This window comes from Suricata suricatta, chromosome 12 (assembly GCF_006229205.1).
Source record: "Suricata suricatta isolate VVHF042 chromosome 12, meerkat_22Aug2017_6uvM2_HiC, whole genome shotgun sequence".
Taxonomy (NCBI): Eukaryota; Metazoa; Chordata; class Mammalia; order Carnivora; family Herpestidae; genus Suricata; species Suricata suricatta.
The window spans coordinates 52,491,206-52,504,939 of NC_043711.1; the positions used below are offsets into that span (position 1 = coordinate 52,491,206).

Consider the following 13,734-nt stretch of genomic DNA (forward strand, 5'->3'; position numbering starts at 1 on the left):
TCAGGCAGCCAGGTGGAGAGGTGAGGAGGGAAGCCAGGGAAGGGATGTGCATCTCCAGCCCTGGTTAGCTGGCACCGGCTTCCCCAGCCCTCCCCATCCTGGGGGCTCTTTCCTTACCTCCCTCCTGGGCAGGGGAGCGCTCCCGGGGACAGGACCAGCCCTGGGGCAGGGGAGAGTGACCAGGCCCGGCTGTGTCCGAGGGCATTTGGATGGCCTCCCGGAACAGACCTTGTCCCCTCTCCTTCATTCACTTACATTGTAATCACCCGTCAGCCCTCCTCCAGCTGGGCTGGTGCAGGGAGCTGTGGGGCAGGCCTCGCATCCCAGGCATACTGCTGGCGTGGCTCATTCCCTCACTTCTTGGCCCTTCCTCCTTCGCCCCACCACCCCTACTTCAGGCAGCTTCTCCCTCCGTCTGTGGCCGGATGTGAGGGAGCCAGGGACGAAACGAGTGTGGCCCTGGCCCTGAAGCTCGGAGTCTAGGAGAGGGGTCAGCCATTTGTGCATCACGCATTCCATCACTTTGTGTGAGCGCCATGTGCGTTGTGAGGTTCTGAGGATCCAGACACTGACCAGATAGTGGCCCACCAGGCTCTGCGTCCCTGCCTTCTCTTGCCTCTCGCCCCTGGCTCACTCTGCTCTGACCACACTGGCCTCCTTGCCGTCTCTTGGGCACCCGGCACACTCTCACCCCAGGGCCTTTGCTCGTGCTGTGCCTTCTACCTGGAACACTTCCCCCAGGTGCCCACGTTACTGCAAAGCTCCAGCCCGCCTAGATACACTCCCTGTCCCTGCTCTTTCCCCACAGCACTTGGACCTTCCGACACTAGTTATTTTATCCATTTAGTGAGCCCCTCCCCCTTCTTTACCAACAAGCATGCGAACGTCCACTCCAGAGTGGAGGTTTTGTCTGTCTTGTTCACGGCTAAGTCCCCAAGTTCAGCACAGGCCCTGGCATGTTGTAAGAGCTCAGCAGTTGCTGGTCCAGTGAGTTGAAAACCAAATCCTGCCCTCAGGGAGCTCAGAGTCCAGCAGATGTTCAGTCTGAGCCTTGGAGTGACCTTTCACTCATTTCCTCCCATGATGTTTGGCCCATATGCCCGCACGTGCAGCCCTTACCCTTCCCCCAGCCCCAAGCAGTGCCAGGCCTGGGGATCAGGGCAGGCAGGTGAGGCCCCAGCCCTGGAGGGGAGAGCACGTAGGTGATGCTTCCCAGAGCCACCTCTACCAGGCGCTGTGGACTCTCAATAGGGCAGCATCTAGCTCCCGACTGGGGAGATCTGTAGCTGCCTCCTCCTCCAGGCAGCAGGCCGAGCCTCCACCAGCCACTCCCAGCCCTGGCCCTGCCTCAGCTGCAAGCCCCAGGTGGGCTCCCTGCCCTCTCTCCTTCCCCTCTGGCCCTGAGAGAGGCTGGAGCTAATGGCTTCCTAGGTGAAGGCTCCAGGTGAGCTGGGCCCTCGGCCCTCACTGCTGGGCTGGGAGGACTCTGCCTTGACCGCAGGCTGGTCCCCCTGCAGATGTGAACGAGTGTGAGACCCAGCGCTGCAGCCAGGAGTGTACCAACATCTACGGCTCCTACCAGTGCTACTGCCGCCAGGGCTACCAGCTGGCCGAGGACGGGCACACCTGCACAGGTACCTCCCCTCAGCCCAGGGGTGCCCTCCCCGAGAGGTACTCCCCACCCCCCGTGTGCTCCCAGAGACTCCCTGCCGGGCTGGGGACACACAGGACACACAAAGGCCTTAACGTCAAATCAGAGTGGGATCCCGAGCCCCACGGTCTGCTTGGCTGTGTGACCTGGGCAAGGGCTTCCCACCCCTGTCAGGCGCCTCCTCTCTGATGCGGCGGTGATGGTCCTGGCCTCAGTGAGGTGACGGATGAGGTTAAGTACCTTGTCCAGGCCTGTGTCTGATAACTTCTCGGCCCTGCACTGATAGTGGCAATTATGGGGCAGCCCCCAGGAATAAGCACTGGAATGGGAGTCCTGTTTTGCTGTGTGGGTTTTGGCAACTCTTTCCCCCTCTCTGAGCCCTGCTGTCTTCATTGGTAAAATGGCCCCTAGGCTCCAGGGCTGTGGCTGGGCCCTATGGTTACAGGGGGCTTATGGGGGCCGAACCTCTTCTCTGACAGACATTGACGAGTGTGCTCAGGGCGCCGGCATCCTCTGTACCTTCCGCTGCATCAACGTGCCAGGGAGCTACCAGTGTGCATGCCCGGAGCGTGGCTACGCCATGACGGCCAACGGGAGGTCCTGCAAGGGTAAGCGAGCAGCCCCTGCCCCAGCAGTGCCTCAGGAAGGCTCTGAGTGGGCACAGAAAGCCTCATGCAGCTTGGCATGCGATTGGATTCCTGATGCCTAGTGTATAAACAGTGAGTGACCGATGCCACTGGTGGCCGCATTACCTGAGGTCTATGCCTAGGAGGAGGAAGGAGCCAGTCTGTCTTCTGTTCCACCTAGCTCGGGCTGGTCTTCCAGGCTTGGGCTCAGCTCTGGGCCCTCTCCTGGGAGAGGGACAGGGATCCTGAGTGATCGTCCTAAAAGGCAGGCAAGGGATCTGAAGAGCTGCCTCTGTCCATCCCCAGGCAGCTGTGTCTGCTAACCTTGCATGCAGACAAGCACTGTCCCAGCCGGAGCTACACAGATAGTGTGCACCTCGCATAATATGATGTTAGTTAAGGTCATGCTGAAAATAAGCTTGAATTATGCCTTGGTTTCGTGTCTGTTTTCAGCATGTGTAAAGCCCATTATCAGCCACCCACTCAAGAAAGGCTAGCTTTTAGCAGTACTCATAGCCTTACCACTGAGTTCGTTCCCCATTCCTGCCAATCCAAGTTGTGGCTGGTGCTTTGCTGTCTCGGGTGAGGCTGCAGTGACACCCCCTGGGTATATGGCCTTGTCCTGCTCCCCCTTTGGCCTCTCTCCAAGAGAGGCTCCAGGGTCAAGGGCCCCACAGACATGAAGGGCCTGGTGGCACTGAGGGGCGAGGACCCTGGGACTTCCTGTGACAGCTTCCTGTGAGTGTGGGGAGGGCTGGGCTGCATGGCGCAGACTGTTGGCACTTCTTCCTCCTCCTAGGCATCTCCATCAGCACCGGGTGGGCAGATGGCAAGAAGCAGCTCCCTCCTGCTTCCTGCCACACCCCTGCCCAAGCTCAGGGGTCAGGGTTGTGGGCCGCCGAGCATAGCTGGCGCCGAACATGCAGGAGGCCCTCCTTTCATGTGGATACAGTTAATGAGCCATCAGGACAACAGCCGCCCCTCCTGGTCCCACTGGCTCCCGCCCTATTTTCTCTCACTCGCCTTAGTGCCACCCTAGGAAAACGGGATCACGACCCAGTTTGCACAGGAGGAAAGGGAGGGCGGCTTGGAGAGGTGGATAAACGTCAGCTGATCTGGCACCACAGAGGGGGGTGGCCAGCAGCCTGGAGTCTGGGCCGGGTCGGCGGCTCGAGCCCTGGCTCTGTCCCACTGCAGCTGCACAGCCCTGAGCACGTGGGAGGTGACATGGCTCTTGCCTGGTGGGACCGTGAGGACAAGTGAGTGAGCGTAGAAGGCCTCACACCTCGGACGGACATCAGGGAGCAGACTCAGAATGCTGCGTGGCTGCCGCCATTACCGCTGCCCCGTCATGGCGGCTGCTGCTGTAAGGAGTCTGCGCAGCATCACAGCGGCACCCCGCTTCCGGCCCAGCTGCCTGCTGACTGCTGTGTGGCCTTGAGCAAGGCTGTGCCCCTCACCCCTCTCTGAGCCTCAGCTCCTGCCGGTGTCTGGGGAGCCCTATGCCCCTCACCCCACAGGCCTGGCATGAGGATTGTGTGAGGAGAAATCCCTAAACTGGGCCAGTGTGGAGGACTGGAGAAAGACCCCAGAGCCTCCCAGGAAAGCTCCTGATGGGCTCTGCCCCCCGCACCCCTGGGACAGCCCCTGGGACACCTGGGGCCGTGCTCTCTGAGCTGAGCAGCTGGTTCTCACGGAAAGGGTCTCTGGAATGGGTTTCCCATTTATTTTATCCTACTTGACCTACAGGTTGCCTGTGCACACACATGCATACACGTGCACACACAAGTGCATACACACACCCATGGGTGCATCTCTGAGCTGTCAGATATTTATCCATCCGTTTCTGTGTATGTGTGTGTCCATGTGTGTATTTCAGCATCCTAAAAGGGCCCTCCTTGTGTGTTTGTGTTCGTGATTCTGTGTATCTGTGTGGGTATGCCTGAGCACATGGGCGTGCTCAGCTGCGTGACTGTTTGTGTGTTCAGGGAGTGTGAGTGTGCCTGTGCTCTTTATGGGGGGCTTTCTAGCTGTGCCTCCTAGAGCCTGTGTTTACCAGGGGTGGGTCCCACACTGCCATCCGGCAGTGTGTGCGGAGCACCTGCTCCAAGCCAGGCACTCTGCTGGGTGCTGGGGACACTGCAGGACCAAGAAAGACACACACCCTGGCTTTCGGGGGCCCACACGGAAGAGGGGGGCTGGACACAGGATGTGTGTGTTTCAGAGCAGGGCAGGAAGTAGAAGGAGAATGAAATCGGGGTAGGGGGAACACTACAGGGTGGGTAGGGAGAGTGTCCTGCAGGGGGCGACCTTGAGCTGAGATCCAAGAGATGAGGAGCCAGCCATGGGAAAATGTGGGGAAACTGCCAGTAGTGGGAGCCACTTGTGCAAAGTCCCTGAGGCGGGATAGGGGTCAGGGCGTTGAGCAGCCCAGACGGGTCCCACAGGGCTGCAGCCCAAGGGGAAGGAGAGACGCTCAGACAGAGAAGGGCCACAGGGTCCCTGTGGTGTCCATGAAGGGATGACATCTTTATTCTGAGAGCAGGGAAGTCCTAAGGGGACACAGAGACTAATTTCAGAGCAGGGTCCTCAGCCGCTGGGCGAGTGCGTGTGGCGGAGGGTGGTCTGGGAGACATGTTCTTACAATGGAGACGCAGGTGTCCAGCGTGGGCAGGGTGGCGTGGACTCCTGTGCCCAGCCGGGGCCGCCTCCCCTCACCCTCGTCTCCCCGCCCCACAGACCTGGACGAGTGCGCGCTGGGCACCCACAACTGCTCCGAGGCCGAGACCTGCTATAACATCCGAGGCAGCTTCCGCTGCCTACGCTTCGAGTGCCCCCCGAACTACGTGCGCGTCTCCGAAATGTGAGTGCCCCCGCCGGCCTCGGGCCACGCCCCCGCGCCCATCCCGGGAGAGGCCGAGGGTGGGATGGTGGCGCTTGCCTCCGCGCCCCTCCTGCCTCTGTGGTCTGACCGACCCCACGAGGTACAAGTACAAGCACCCTGCAGGAAGCTCGGGGCATAGGGAGTGAAGAGCAGAAAACTCGGAGAAAGTCCCCACTCCTATACATGCACGTGCATGCACGCACCAACATACATGCACACATGTGCACACACCCGCACACGCACATGCATGCACACACAGGCACGGGCACACGCGCATGCACACACACTGGTGAGTCGCTTTTGTGTGACGCATTATCCCAGCACTGAGCCCTTTACAGACAAGCAGTTATTGTCTCACGTGGTTTGGAGAGTCAGGAAGCTGCAGGCTGCTCTGGGGGCTTCCAGTTCAAAGTCCCCTGGAGCTGTGTCATCAGAAAGCTTGACTGGGGCTGCAGGACCCCGCTGCTCACTCATGTGGCTCTGGGCAGCAGGCTCCTCCCCGAGTGGGCCTCTCCATGAGGCTGATTGTGATGTGGCCTCCCCAGGCACTCCCCTGTCATCAGGAGAGGAGATGACAGTCCTTTGTACCTAACCTCATCTAATGTGAGAAGTGACATACCGTCCCTTCTGCCATTGGCCACACAGTCCACCACTGCAAGAGGTGGTGTACCTTGAGGAGGGACCACATGAGATGTTACCAACAGGAGGCAGGACCACGGGTGCCCCTTGTTGATAACCGCTTGGCATTTTGCCATACTTCCTGTCCTTTTTTTTTAGTGTTTTATTTATTTTTGATGGAGAGACAGAATACAAGCAGGGGAGGGGCAAGAGAGAGAGAGACACACGTAGAATCTGAAGCAGACTCCAGGCTCTGAGCTGTCAGCACAGACCCCGACGCAGGGCTTGAACTTGTGAACTGCAAGATCTTGACCTGAGCTTAAGTCGGATGCCTGTCCTTTCTTTACTAAACATACATTTTCATAAAGTGCTTTGTTTCTCATATGATTTAATTGTTTCCAATTTTATTTTACTTTGTAAGGTATTTTTCAGATGTATATTTTTAGAATTACAAACGTGACACATGCTTTTAAAAGGATTTCAACAACAGAGGCACCTGGGTGGCTCCGTCGGTTGAGTGTCTGACTTCAGCTCAGGTCATGGTCTCAGAATCCGTAGGTTCAAGGCCCGCGTTTGGCTCTGTGCTGACCGCTCAGAGCCCACTTCAGATCCTCTCCCTCCCCTCGCCCCTCCCCTGCACGTGCCTTTTCTCGCCCTCTCTCAGAAATGAGTAAACATTAATGAAAAGTGTTTCAAGAACAGAAGTGCCCTCCCGCCACATGCCACAAGCAGGATTTCCTAGCATAGATGTGTCCGTGATTCCCCGCTCCCCGGCTGGCACTTTGGCGTTTTCCACCCTTACTGACCCCGCAGCGTCCTGTGCATGTGTGTTGGGACGTTCAAGGGGGCTGGGGCTGGCGCAGCCAGACGGGTAGCCTCTGTTCAGCGGGTCTGGAACATAGGGGTGAGAGCAGCGCCACCTGGCGGCAGGCGCGAGGAGCGAGGAGCTGTGTGTTGTGGCCTCAGTGCCGCTGTGGCTGGTGTATGGTGGTGTCATGGCGCCGGTGTCGCTGTGTGCTGCGGTTCACCAGTCGGGAAACTCTACTCAGAGGACCCTTTAGAGCCGCTTGCAGGGCCCTGGCGCCTGAGCAGTGTCCGTGCGGGAAGCAGGGAGCTCGTAGGTGGTGATTTAGTGGCTCCCAGAGCCAAGAACTGTGCTCAGAAATGGAGGCCTCCGTGGGGATTGGTGGGGGCACTCTCCCCATTGTCACTGTCGTGTAGCAGGGCCAAGTCTCCAGGCTTCCTCAGGAGTGGGTGACTTGGAGCCCCATGTGGGCTGTTGGCCCTGGTCCTCAGCTTCCCCTGGAGAAGGGCAGGCCGTTTCGAGTCAGGAGAAGAAATGGCTCCAGCGGAGAGTCAGTTACAGAAGAAAAGGAATTTGGAAAATGATTGACAATCAAAATGCTGTGTCCAGGGAATCTGCGCAAATGGGAAGTGCGCACGTACAAGATGGAGGAAGGTGGGTAAGAATGAAGGAAGGGAGGAAGAAGGCAAGGGGGGCAGCCAACATACCGTGCCAGGCCATCTGCAAAGCCCTGCGGGTTTATTAACTCACCCCAGCCAGCTGGAGAGACCACAGGCTGTAGCCCATCTTACAGATGAGGAAACTGAGGCCCGGAGAGGTAAGGTGACTTGGTATGGCCAGGGCTGGTCAGCCCTCACGCTTGTCCAGGACAGGTGGATGTCAGGGGTGGGAGAGCGTTGATGCCCGTGAGCCCCAGGCCTGCTGACCCAGCCCCGGTGCACCCCACAGGAAGTGTGAGCGCACCACGTGCCACGACTTCATGGAGTGCCAGAACGCGCCGGCACGCATCACCTACTACCAGCTCAGCTTCCAGACGGGCCTGCTGGTGCCGGCGCACATCTTCCGCATCAGCCCGGTGCCCGTCTTCGCGGGCGACACCATCTCCCTGACCATCACCAAGGGCAACGAGGAGGGCTACTTCGGCACACGCCCGCTCAACGCCTACACGGGCGTCGTGTACCTGCAGCGCTCCGTGCGTGAGCCCCGGGACTTCGCCCTGGACGTGGAGATGAAGCTTTGGCGTCAGGGCTCCGTCACCACCTTCCTGGCCAAGATGCACATCTTCTTTACCACCTTTGCCCCGTGAGGCGCCCGCCTGAGCGCGCTGTGGGGGCCGTGGAACGCGGGGTCTTCTTGCCACATCCCTGCACCAGCCCCGCAGCCCTGCCGGTGCACACTTTTTTTGTGGTTACTGAGCACCGCGTGTGTGGGGCTGGGTTGTGGTGGCGGTTTTTACTATAACTCTGTAACTTAACTTAACGTTGCTGACTCGATTGTTCTGGATTCTGGGCCGATCCTGTGCTTTAGCCTGTGGGAGGGGTCAAGGCCCCAGGAGGTGTGCAGAAGCTTTGAGGGCCATTCACAGTCACTGTCAGTGCTCTGTGGCTGGAGTCAGAGGGCCAGAAGCTGAAGAGTGACTGAAGACGAAGCACAGCAGCCGCGATGAGGTGTCTGGACTTAACTGGGCGACCTGTCCCCAAAGCTGATATTCCATTTCATATTCCATTGTGATTTGCTCTTTGAAAAAAAAATCATGTTAAGTGTTTTTGTTGAATTGTAGTATGTGCACATGGCAAAAAATATATTCAAATAGTAACAACGGGTTATAAAGTTAAAAAGTAAAAAAAGAAAAGGATTTGTTATTTTGTGAAGTGTTTGCATTTGCCGATGGCATCTGTGTGTCTCAGGGCTCCCAGCCTGAGCCACACATCTGTTTATCGGAACCTCCCTCAAGATCTTGCTCACCCAGGCGCTCCTCTGGGGGTGAAGGGATCACAGTGTAAATGCACGCTAGCTTTGGGGTCCTTCCTTCTTTTTCTACTCTTCCTTTTCCTCCTTCTCCTTCCCCAAGTGTGGATCTCTGCTGGTTTGTCACTCTGGCTATTGTCCGGAGACTCGAGTACCGGTCCGGGCCACGGACCTGCAAACATCTGGTCAGACAGAGGGCTTGGTCAGGAACCCCAAAGAAGAGAGGATTCATCTTTTTTCTCCCTTGTAGGTTTCTGGGGCTTCGAAGCTGGGGCAAAGGAGGAGGGCTGGGAAAGGAAGGGGCGCCATGCAGGCATCTGGGCCCAGGTCTGAGTCCCTCCCCGCCCATGCCGACTTTTGCTGCTCCCCTTGGCTCTTTCTCTAAGCCAGTGGATTTCAGATGCAGGCAGCGTGTGACTCCAGGGGCCTTGAACAAAATACACTGGGTGGCAGGTGGCATTTACATGGCAGAATACAATGGACAGTATCACAGTGCTCTACACCTGGTGGGGGAGGGAAGGCTGTGTCACAGAACAGCTGTGCACGTGTCTGTGTGCATGTGTGTGTGCACAAGTGTGCCATACAGCTCCAACCATGCTGCCATTCAGGAACCCACACCACACGGCTGGATGTTCTTATTCTTCCAGACAGGCTCCCAGACCACATTTTGAGGTAAAATCTTCCAATAAGATGTGGCAATTATTTAAAACCTTTAACAGCAGGCATGAGCTGAGTTTGTTGTTTGGAGGTGGCTGCTGCGCACCTGCCGCAGAGGCCTCACCGTCTCGTGGCCTCTGCTCCCCTCCCTGCCCCTCACGGCTCCGCCCTCCAGGGAAACCAGGGCCAGTGGCCGTGTCAGGCATGGTCCCTTTGCAGGCGGGGCACAGTAGGCACCAGGCCCCCATTCAGCAGGCAGGTTAGGGGCACGAGCCAGGAATGGGGCAGCATCAGGCTGGTGGCTGCTGGCCCTGTCCTGCACAGTCACGGCTTCTCCTCCTGCTTGAGGGCTACTCCCTGTGCACCCTTGTGTGAGTGACGTCGCCCCTCTGAGCTGCTGCCCTTGCATCCTCGGTGGATGGGGGTGCTCACGCTTCTTCGCTAGCGGCCTGCTGGCAGCGTCCCGTGTGCTGCTGGGCTCACCCGGAGGCTCTTGGGAAACAAGATTTTCTTCTGACCTTAGAGGTTTTAAGGTTCAGTGATTCTAGAATATTCTATGACTGCAAGGAGTAGTTTAAGGGAACTGTCTCTATAAGACTTCTCTCACGCCGGATGCCAGACACAGACTTGGGGGTACCCGGACCCCCCTCAGGTTCATTAATTCCCCTCAACAACTCAGGAGGCATCAAGTCCAGAATGATGGCTTTGTTATGACAAAGGGATATGGGGTAGCATCAAGCGAGGGGCATGAGGCATTGGGTGGAAGCTGTCCCTCTCCCAGTGTGATGGGTGACAGTTTACACGGAATGTGGCTAACCAGAAGTTGGCATCTGGCACTTTGAGTGGAGCTCCATCATACTGTCAGCAGGGCTGACCTTTGGTGTCCAGTCCTTCCTGGAGGTCAGAGCTATATGGCCTGTCCCAAAGACCCCATTATAAGTCACGTGATAAGACCATCCAGTGCCCCATGTCCCAGGCCAAGCCAGTCCTGTCAGGGTATTCCAGGGCGGGGCTGGAGCTCACCTCCCAGGCACTGAGGGCGAAGGTGGGCTCTGGCCTTGGATGAGCTGGATTCCAGCCCCTGGACTTGGCGTTCTTACAGTGGAGCAGTCCTATTTGGGCATCTACGCGTAGCCTGACTTCTCTCACCTGGTCTGGTGCTGTTTGTACTTCAAGATACACTTGTGCAGAGCTGTTTGCAAAAATGCGCTATCCGTTAGGCAAATCCAGTTCATGCTTAGGCCAGCTGTGTTACATCCTGAGGAGGCCGGAACTCGGCTTTGCAACCCGCGGGGCCATTGGTGCCAGCGCGGACACCCATACACAGTGCCAGCGCCACAGCCTGCCTGGCAGGTGGGTGTAACCTGGACGATAACAGTGGGTTGCATGCCTTCACTAACACCTCACCCAGCGCATTGTCTCCCAGCCTGGCCCACTTGGGTTTGCAGCTTCTATTCGACCTTGTCAGGTCCCAAAGGCAGGAGACGGCCTGGCTTTACCCATCGGGTATAATCGAGGTAAGAGACCACACACATCCCTTCCGCCAAGCTTCTCCTGAGATATTGACGCAATACTGGGTACACAGAATGCTAGGTTTCCCTCTTCGCACAACCCATCCGTTTCTTCACCCTCAGCTGCAACTTGCTTTCTCTCCCACTTCTGCCGCCTGTGGGAGGGACGGTAGGCTCAGCCACTGTGCTGGTCGACATTGCGGGCCCACTTTAGGTCAGCTGGCTGCAAACTCCGAGGGCCCGTGACCGCCCTCGGGTTCGGTAATTCTCTACAATGACACACAGAACTCAGGAAAGCATCTTGCTTCTTTTCCTAGTTTTATTATAGCAGATACTAGTCAAAGTGAGCCAATGGAAGAGACACAGGAAGCAGAATCCAGGAGCGTCCGAGGACGGGGTTCTGCTCACAGTCACTGTTGTGTCCCGGATGGCATGGCCTCCTCCCAGGCTTGATGCATGATGACACCACGGAGGGTCACGAAACAGGGAGGCTCCCCAGAGCTGTTGGAGTTCAGGGGCGTGCGAGGTCCCGCACAAGGTGGCAGCACCGCCGCTGATGATTTCACCCGGAGTGTGTGACCCCAGAGGAAGGGCTGCTGCGGCAGGTGCGAAGGTGCGTGCATTTGAAAAATGTGAGGGAGCCGTGCTCGTAAAGAGCGGGACTGGCCGGTGACTGCCAAATTGTATTTAGTGGCCTGCAGAGACAGGGACAAGGAGACATGTGGGGCTGTTAACAGGCAACCACTGAGGGTGAGGTGGAGCCCTGCAAAGGCGGCTTGTGTCTGCAGAGGGAGGACAGGCATACCTGGGTGGCAAGCGGGAGACCTGGTTGGTTGTGGGAGTCACAGAGCCCCAGGGATGTTGGCTGCTTGGCTGAGATCAGTCTTGGGAACCTAAGGGCCCTGGGGTGAGAAACCCAAAGCCCTGAAAATGGAGGGAAGCATCTGGACGTTTGACCCTCTGCTGATGCGGAGGGGGCTGGCCGCTACCCTTCGAGGCAGCCCATGCTCCCTCGGGAGCTGCCCTCCCCTCTCCCGGCTGCCAGGCCAATAGTTGGGGTTAAATCCAGCATCACTGGGCGGGAGATGTGCTGGGCTTGATGGAGAAGGAGAGACTGCACACCCGAGAACTGCAAACTGTCCAGCAGGTGCTGACCAGAGAGCCCCCTGCGATGGATTATGAGGGAGCTTGGCCAGCAGAGCCAGAACGAAAGGCTGGACAAGCAGGACTTCAAGGCACTTTTTGGGGGGACCTGGGATTTGATACCTGGGCGAGGAACCCAGGACAGAACTGATGGCTGACTCTGGGTGGGCATCAGAGACAGGTATATGCTGGGGTTTTTGGGTTACATGAGTCTGTGAACCCCTCTTTGCACAAGTCAGTTTAGGTTGGGGTTTCTCTCGTTTCCCATTCAGCTTGTGTGGAAATCGGGGCTGGGAGTGTGGTGTTACAAAGGGGAAGCCCTAAACGTGAAGCTGGCTGAGTGATGGGGAGAGGGGGGCGCCCTGGCTGTGGCCCAGAAGATGGTACTTCTTGTTGGCTGGTGGTGGAGAAGGTGCTGGACAGTCCACCTGCCATATCATCCAAGGTCTTAGAAGGAAAAATAAGAAGGTCATATAGCACTGGCCACCCCTTTCTGTTGTCCTCACAGTCCCACAGCAAGAGACAAGCTGAACTTGAAGTTGATCTCATCAGAAGGCATCCAAGGGTACGGATGCAACGGGGCTTCTCTCTGGCCTCTTTCCATCGTGGACATTGGGTCCGTAGGGTGACTTACACATGAGGAGTGACACCCACATTTCACCACCACCAGAGAGCTGAGGCTTGGACCCGGCGACGCTGGGCTTTGCTGCTTTTGATTGATGTGTGAGCATGTTTGGGAGTTCACAGTGGGAGGGAGGCACCTGTGGAAGCTGGGAGGCCAAAGAGGTGGACTTTTCAGGGCATCTACATTTGCCCGCCCAGCACCAGACCCCGGCATTGGGCACAGCGCCTCACTTTCTGTTTGGGACCCCCCTGCCCACGCTTTGGGGCCCATCCATGCTCGGCCTTGCCGATCAGCACCTGTGTTCCTGCTACTGTGATTGGTTCCGGGGTGGGTCCCTGATGCAGTCCGAGAGGCAAAGAGGTGCGTGAGGCCTTTCCTGGGAGTCCTGGGCTCCCCTTGAACCTGAGGGGCCATCAGGCCTGGAACTGCAGCCCCCAGGTTGCTGCGAGTGAAAAGCTGAGGCAGAAGCCAACAGTCCCGACGGTAGCCCCTGAGCCCCAAGCCCCAGCCGGCCTGCAGTCACAGCAGACTTTGAATTTTCCTGTCATTAACTTTCTTTTCTGTGTGAGCTAGTTTGGTTGAGTTGTTTCTCCAATGCACCAGGAAAATTAAACGGGATGCAGTAAAGAGTCAGGAAGGGTGTGCCAGGCAAAGGAACAGCATATGCAGAGCTCCCGAGATGGGCACAAAGGCTGACATGCCTGGAGACTTGGTGAGGAGTGTGGTGAACGACTGAAGCATGGTTGGCGAGGCCTTGGCTGGGGCAGGGGGTGCTGCTGAGGCCCTGCGCGGTGGGGACAGGGCCACTTCTGTGTTGTACAGACATCCCTCTGGCTGCGGTCTGGAGAATGAATTACGGGGCTAAGGGTGGCTCCTTAGAGGGCTATATCCCTCTGGGGATGGCAACACCTTCGTCAGGTTAGGGCCCTTGGACCTGGTCATGTCACTCCAGCCCTCTCTCATGTCCAGGCCCCTGTCTTCCTCTCCTCCGGGACCAGCCCATGGCTCACTCATCACGGAAGCCAAGCCTGCTGAAACTGCCTTAACCCAAACCGGTGACTTGCGAGATCCTGTTGATGTTTTCCGCTCTTCTGCACGCACTCTGACCCCCAGACCCTGGGGATGGGCAGCAGTTCGTGGCTGTGCTGCAGGTGGAGCCCAGCCACCCTACACACACACACACACACACACACACACACCAGATCTTCCAGGGGGCCCCCGCCTGCCCCCTGTCCTCCCTGCTGGG

The 13,734-nt window shown here is 57.7% G+C and overlaps 1 protein-coding gene across 3 annotated transcripts in view; it reads left to right on the forward strand.

Annotated features, from left to right (window-relative positions):
- FBLN2 (fibulin 2) overlaps positions 1-8,439 on the forward strand; it is an 82,912-nt gene extending 74,473 nt beyond the window's left edge. For all 3 annotated transcript variants that reach the window (XM_029916734.1, XM_029916736.1, XM_029916735.1), the window contains 4 exons: positions 1,518-1,634; positions 2,131-2,259; positions 5,017-5,140; positions 7,533-8,439. In XM_029916734.1, the coding sequence (XP_029772594.1) occupies positions 1,518-1,634; positions 2,131-2,259; positions 5,017-5,140; positions 7,533-7,890 (728 nt within the window). In that variant the 3' untranslated portion in view covers positions 7,891-8,439. The remainder of the gene's footprint in view (positions 1-1,517; positions 1,635-2,130; positions 2,260-5,016; positions 5,141-7,532) is intronic.
- Positions 8,440-13,734: the final 5,295 nt, after the last annotated feature.